General features: G+C 50.2%; 1 protein-coding gene across 1 annotated transcript in view; it reads left to right on the forward strand.

Annotated features, from left to right (window-relative positions):
• The first annotated feature begins 646 nt into the window (after positions 1-646).
• LOC144603022 (nuclear factor 7, ovary-like) overlaps positions 647-7,109 on the forward strand; it is an 11,225-nt gene continuing 4,762 nt past the window's right edge. The window contains exons 1-5 of the mRNA XM_078416149.1: positions 647-1,262; positions 2,299-2,391; positions 3,262-3,495; positions 4,040-4,062; positions 4,164-4,270. Coding sequence (XP_078272275.1) covers positions 738-1,262; positions 2,299-2,391; positions 3,262-3,495; positions 4,040-4,062; positions 4,164-4,270 — 982 coding nt within the window. The 5' untranslated portion in view covers positions 647-737. The remainder of the gene's footprint in view (positions 1,263-2,298; positions 2,392-3,261; positions 3,496-4,039; positions 4,063-4,163; positions 4,271-7,109) is intronic.

Raw genomic sequence — 7,109 nt, forward strand, 5'->3', positions numbered from 1 at the left:
GGTAGGCCATTTAGAACTGAGATGAGGAAAAACGTTTTCAATCAGAGAGTTGTGAATCTGTGGAATTCTCTGCCTCAGAAGGCAGTGGAGGCCAATTCTCTGAATGAATTTCAATAGAGAGTTAGATAGAGCTCTGAAGGATAGCGGAGTCAGGGGGGTATGGGGAGAAGGCAGGAACGGGGTACTGATTGAGAATGATCAGCCATGATTACATTGAATCGCGGTGCTGGCTCGAAGGGCCGAATGGCCTCCTCCAGCACCTATTGTCTATTATATATTGGATGTGGGAGGAAGCCGGGACACCCGGAGGAAACCCACGCGGTCACAGGGAGATCGTGGTAACCCCGCATAGACTGATCTTGAACCCCCGAGCTCAGGATCGAACTCGGTTCTCTGGGGCTGCAAGGCAGCAGCTCTAGCGGCTGCGCCGCCGTGCATATATATCCTGCAACTAAAACAATAATCAGAGCATCGAGCCATACGCGGCTTGCAATAATCGTCACAGAAGCCCGCAATCGCGGATATAAAATGTATCAACAAAATCAATGTTACGATTGGCCAATGTTTCTTGTCCACCAATGGCGAGCATGTTGGGAGGGGAACGTTGGAGGTAAGGGACTTCCAGAAAAATGCCCCGTTCATTTGGTCTCTACCCTTGCCAGAGTATTGGGGATAGGGTCGATTGGCGATTCCGCTGCTGAAGGGCACTTGGCCGGGCGGGATTTGGGGGGATAAAGATGGACACGGGACAGGAACGGCAGGAGGCAGAGGAAGAGGGAGAGGGAGACAAAACGCTCAAGTTACGGTTGAACAAAGCATTCAAGGAACAGGCGGAGAGTTTGACCGAATACTTGAACTGTCCCATCTGCATCGAGCTTTTCGACCAGCCGGTCATTCTTGACTGCGGCCACAATTTCTGCCAAGCCTGCCTGCAGGTGTACTGTGAGGGGAGCGAGGCCAACTCGTGTCCCCAGTGCGGGACGGTGATCAGCGAGAGCAGTGTGCGGGCCAACCGGGCGCTCGGCCACCTGGCGGACACTGCGCGCACCCTGAAGCTGACCCCCGCCGGGAAGGACGGACCGCCGCCTCAGCCGAGAGAAGCGGCGCCCAAGCTCTACTGCAAGGAACACAAGGAAGAGCTGAAACTCTTCTGCGAGACGGATAGGGAACTGATCTGCGTGATGTGTTTGGACGGGAGAGCGGGCGGCAGTCACAAGCAACACGACTTCATGCTGATCCACGAAGCGGTGGAGAAATATAAGGTGAGGGCTCCCATTTCCACTCCGGGTCGGTGTCGGCGGTAAAGACAGAGAATGCCGGAGTAACTCAGAGGGGCAGGCAGCCTCCCTGGATAGAGGCAGTAGGCGACGTTTCGGGTGACTACTGAAAGTCTGCGAGATGTTGATACAGAGATAAGGAAAGTAAAGGTGTGAAAACGAGACATCAAAAGAGATGCATCTTATCGAAACATAAGATTATTAAGGGGTTTGAGTCTGAAGAAGGGTCTCGACCCGAAACGTCACCAATTCCTTCTCTCCTGAGATGCTGCCTGACCTGCTGAGTTACTCCTGCATTTTGTGATTAAATACCTTAGACTATTAAGGGGTTGGACACGTTAGAGGCAGGAAACATGTTCCCAATGTTGGGGGAGTCCAGATCCAGGGGCCGCAGTTTAAGAATAAGGGGTAGGCTATTTAGAACGGAGATGAGGAAAAACGTTTTCAGACAGAGAGTTGTGAATCTGTGGAATTCACTGCCCCAGAAGGCAGTGGAGGACAATTCTCTGAATGCATTCAAGAGCTCTTAAGGATAGCGGAGTCAGGGGTATGGGGTGAAGGCAGGAACGGGGTACTGATTGAGAATGATCAGCCATGATCACATTGAATGGTGGCGCTGGCTCGAAGGGCCGAATGGCCTCCTCCTGCACATATTGTCTGTTGTCTATTGTCTATTGATATCAAGGGAAATGCAGAATAGATCATTGTTAGCTAGGAGATTTAAAAAAAAGAAGGGTCTCGACCGGAAACGTTACCCATTCCTTCTCTCCCGAGATGCTGCCTGACCCGCTGAGTTACTCCAGCTTTTTGTGTCTACCTTCGATTTAAACCTTCAATAGACAATAGACAATTGGTGCAGGAGGAGGCCATTCGGCCCTTCGAGCCAGCACCACCATTCAATGTGATCATGGCTGATCAAGGTGCACTACCCCTTTTTCAGCGGTCAGGTCCAAAGCCAGTACATTGTGTCTTTATCTCCACCCTTAAACGTCTCTGCCAAACTTTTATCTCCATATATCAGGATAAACTGAAGTCCTCCTTGGATATGCTGAGGCAGAAGATGACCGTTCTGGAAACCAAACTGAGGGAGAAGGGGAGTTTTTGTGAAATCGGGGTAAGTACTCAGGCACACTGTTCACTGTACATCACCAAACAGTCTTTCCAGGTGAGGCAGAGGTTCACCTGCACCTCCTCCAACCTCGTCTCTTGTATCCGCTGTTCCAGATGTCAACTTCTCCACATCGGCGAGACCAAGCGCAGGCTCGGCGATCGTTTTGCTGAACACCTCCGCCCAGTCCCACCAACCTGATCTCCCGGTGGCTCAGCACTTCAACTCCCCCTATCCATTCCCAATCTGACCTTTCTGTCCTGGGCCTCCTCCATTGTCAGAGTGAGGCCCAGCGCAAATTGGAGGAACAGCACCTCATATTTCGCTTGGGTAGTTTACACCCCAACGGTATGAACATTGACTTCTCCCCACTTCAGGGGTAGCCCCTGCTTCCCCTCGCTATCCCCCCCCCCTTCCCAGTTCTCCCACTAGTCTTCCTGTCTCCGACTACATCCTATCTTTGCCGCGCCCCCTCTCCTGACATCAGTCTGAAGAAGGGTCTCGACCCGAAAAGTCACCCATCCCTTCTCTCCCGAGATGCTACCTGACCCGCTGAGTTACTCCAGCACGTTGTGCCTACCATCACCCCCCGCCTCTTTTTCCTGTATCCACCTTTCTACACACCGGAGGGAACCTAATCCGAATGCACCTTGTTTTCCAGTCCTTTCCAGTTTCCCCTCTCCCTACTCTGAAAACAAAACATGGCCAGACAAATCCTACCACAGATGCTGCCTGACCCGCAGAATTATCCCAGCACTGTGTTTTGCTGACCGCTGCAGCATCTGATGTGTCCCCAGACCATCTCGATTGGTGAGGCACGAGACTTCTGTGTGTGTTTTTTTTTTCTCCTTTTTTTTTGTTTTTGCTCGTCTCCAGGAAAAGGCCACAAATCTACAGGGCCTCATTTCCTCCGAGTTCGCCGAGATGCATCATTTTCTGGAGAGGAAAGAGGAGAATTTAATTCGGGAGCTAAAGGACCACGAGGAGAACATTTCGGAGTCGACGGAGAAGAACTTCGAGGAGATCCAGGAGAGCCTGGACGCTGTCCAAATGAAGCTCTCAAAGCTACATTCCAAAATGAACCGGAGGGAGATACTGAATTTCCTGGAGGTGCGTGGGTCTTTGCAAGGGTCGTTCAGAGTCATAGAGTCATAGAACTGTGCACAACGAAGCAGGCCCTTCGGCCCACCTTCCCCAAGTCGACCATGACATTGTGGTCGACCTCTGCATAATTCTGAAGGGGGCGGGAGATTCCGTCCATCGATTCTCTTGCACGTTTGTGTCGGAGCGTTGTCCTTTGTCAGTCTGAGGAAGGGTCTCGACCCGAAACGTCACCCATTCCTTCTCTCCAGAGATGCTCCCTGACCCGCAGAGTTGCTCCGGCGTCTTGTGTCTACCGTTGTCCTTGGCAGTGACAATTGATCAGTGGGGGAATGGGCCCTTTTGCAGTTTTAATTGCCTTAAAACGCAAATCTTCCTCCAAATTTAGGAAGAGGTCCCCTATTCCCCCATGAGGTATTCATGAAGAAGACTTTTGTGCAGGTTTTGCCCCTGTTCTGCTGGTGCATTTGATAATTAGTTATTGTTCTGTGGCGACACCTTTCTTGCATCTTACCCACAGTCACCTCAGACATGTCTTCTGTTTCACTTTTAGGAAGAAGCGTGTCAAAAACAGAGGTAGGAAGTTGATTTTCATAAAAACCCTATGCCCCCCCAGATGAAGAACACCATGTAATGACAAATTTCTAATCTCAACTGTTTCATGTTTACATCTTTAGCGAAGACAACTATCGGATTATAACGGGTGACAATCTGCCTCTCGGCGTATTCAAAGGACCATTACAGTACACCGTCTGGAGGCAAATGATAGACTCCATTTGGCCGGGTAAGCAACAATAGACAATAGACAATAGACAATAGACAATAGACAATAGACAATAGACAATAGACAATAGGTGCAGGACTGGACTATTCGGCCCTTCGAGCCAGCACCACCATTCAAAGTGATCATGGCTGATCATTCACAATCAGTACCCAGTTCCTGCCTTCTCCCCATACCCCCTGACTCCGCTATCCTTAAGAGCTCTATCTAGCTCTCTCTTGAATGCATTCAGAGAATTGGCCTCCACTACCTTCTGAGGCAGTGAATTCCACAGATTTACAACTCTCTGACTGAAAAGGTTTTTCCTCATCTCCGTTCTAAATGGCGTACCCCTTATTCTTGAACTGTGGCCCCTGGTTCTGGTCTCCCTCAACATTGGGAATGTTTCCTGCCTCTAACGTGCCCAACCCCTTAATAATCTTATATGTTTCGATAAGATCCCCGCGCTTGACTGGGCAGGTGGGAGGTGAATGGCATTGAATTGAATTGAATTGAATTGAATTGAATTGAATTGAATTGAATTGAATTGAATTGAATTGAATTGAATAAGTACATTGGCCATCACAAAATGCTGGAGTAACTCAGCAGGTCAGGCAGCATCTTGGAGAGAAGGAATGGGTGACGTTTCGGGTCGAGACCTTTCTTCAGACGGGTGCGACATCTGAAGTAGGGTCTCGATCCGAAACGTCGCCCATTCCTTCTGGGGGGGGGGGGGGTTGGAGGTGGGGGAGGGGAGGAGGAGGGGGTGAAGGGAGGGGGAGGGGAGGGATGGGGAGGGCGGGAGGGAGGGAGTGATAGGAGGGAAGGGGAGAATGGGGGGGAGGGGAGGGGAGGGAGGGGAGGAGGGAGGATAATGGGGGTTGAGGAGATGGATTGGGGGGAGGAGGAAGGGGGAGAGAGGAGGTGGTGGGAGGGGGAGGGGGGAGGAGGGAGGGGGAGGGAGAGGGAGGGGGAGAGGAGGGGGAGAGGGGAAGGAGAGGGCGGGGGGGGGGGAGGGTGCTGCACCAATGCAGGAGACGTTTGGGCCCAATGGATCCCCTTGGTCCAGACCTTTTATAAATCCCCTCACGATTCTGCTTTGACAATTGAAACTTGGTTGAATTCCACATGGGACGTTCCACATGCCTTGTTGTGATCTTACGGTAAACGTGACCTGTTTTAATCACAAGGAAGTAAAAGCAACACTATGTTACACTTGCTTTTTAATCGTTGTTTTCTTCCTCTCAAGGTTACTTTAGCTCATTGAGAATAAAAATATGTAATGCTGCGTCTTTACAATGGAAACACTTCGAACTCAAGCATTACAGTTACCTAGTGACCGGCTGTCCTTCTAAACTATGTAACGGAAAGGTTTGCTGATTAAAAATGAACATTGTATACGCAGGGAACAAAATGTACATGTGGTGCAGTTGTAACACAGGAAGGTGTTTATCCAGCAAGGCCAATTCTGAACGCGAACAGCCATCTGATATGCAGAGAGAGGCTGGACATTGAGCCAGGCAATCTCATACTTTCTTTGAAAGGACGTTCGTGCTATTGAGGGAGTGCAGCGTAGGTTCACGAGGTTATCAGCCACGATCACATTGAATGCTGGTGCTGGCTCGAAGGGGCGAATGGCCTACTCCTGCACCAACTGGTTGTGTGAGTGGGCGGATGCATGGCAGATGCAGTTTAATGTGGATAAGTGTGAGGTTATCCACTTTGGTGGTAAGAATAAGAAGCCAGATTATTATCTGAATGGTGTCAAGTTAGGAAAAGGGGACGTACAACGAGATCTGGGTGTCCTAGTGCACCACTCTCTGAAAGGAAGCATGCAGGTACAGCAGGCAGTGAAGAAAGCCAATGGAATGTTGGCCTTCATAACAAGGAGAGTTGAGTATAGGAGCAAAGAGATCCTTCTGCAGTTGTATAGGGCCCTAGTGAGACGGCACCTGGAGTACTGTGTGCAGTTTTGGTCTCCATATTTGAGGAAGGATATTCTTGCTTTTGAGGGCGTGCAGCGTAGGTTTATTAGGTTAATTCCCGGAATTGCGGGACTGTCGTATGTTGAAAGACTGGAGCGGCTAGGCTTGTATACACTGGAATTTAGAAGGATGAGAGGGGATCTTATCTAAACATATAAGATTATTAAGGGGTTGGACACGTTAGAGGCAGGAAAAAATGTTCCCAATGTTGGGGGAGTCCAGAACCAGGGGCCACGGTTTAAGAATAAGAGGTAGGCCATTTAGAACGGAGATGAGGAAAAACTTTTTCACCCAGAGAGTTGTGTATCTGTGGAATTCTCTGCCTCAGAAGGCAGTGGAGGCCAATTCTTTGGATGCTTTCGAGAGAGAGTTGGATAGAGCTCTTAAAGATGGCGGAGTCAAGGGGTACTGAATGTGGACGATCAGCCATGATCACAGTGAATGGCGATGCTGGCGCGAAGGACCGAATGGCCTACTCCTGCACCTTTTGTCTATTGTCTATTTTTATTCCGACGAGAAACGTTGCTGGCCATTCTCTCCCAAGATGTTGCCGGACCCGCTGAGTTACTCCATTGCGTTTCGCTCCCAGATTTGTCTGCTTCGCTATCTGCCCTGGGACTCGAACTCACGACCTTCTGGCATGCTGGAAATTCGACTGTAATCGGCTGCACTCCGTTCACACCTCAGTACCACGCCTCCCATCCCCAGCGATCACCGTGTACAGTAGAACTAAAATCATAGGATCATAGAGTGATACAGTGTGGAACCAGGCCATTCGGCCCAACTTGCCCACATCGGCCAACATGTCTTAGCTACACTGGACCGACCTGCCCGCGTTTGGTCCATATCCGTCCAAACCTGGCCTATCCATGTACCTG

This window comes from Rhinoraja longicauda, chromosome 19 (genome assembly GCF_053455715.1).
Source record: "Rhinoraja longicauda isolate Sanriku21f chromosome 19, sRhiLon1.1, whole genome shotgun sequence".
Taxonomy (NCBI): Eukaryota; Metazoa; Chordata; class Chondrichthyes; order Rajiformes; family Arhynchobatidae; genus Rhinoraja; species Rhinoraja longicauda.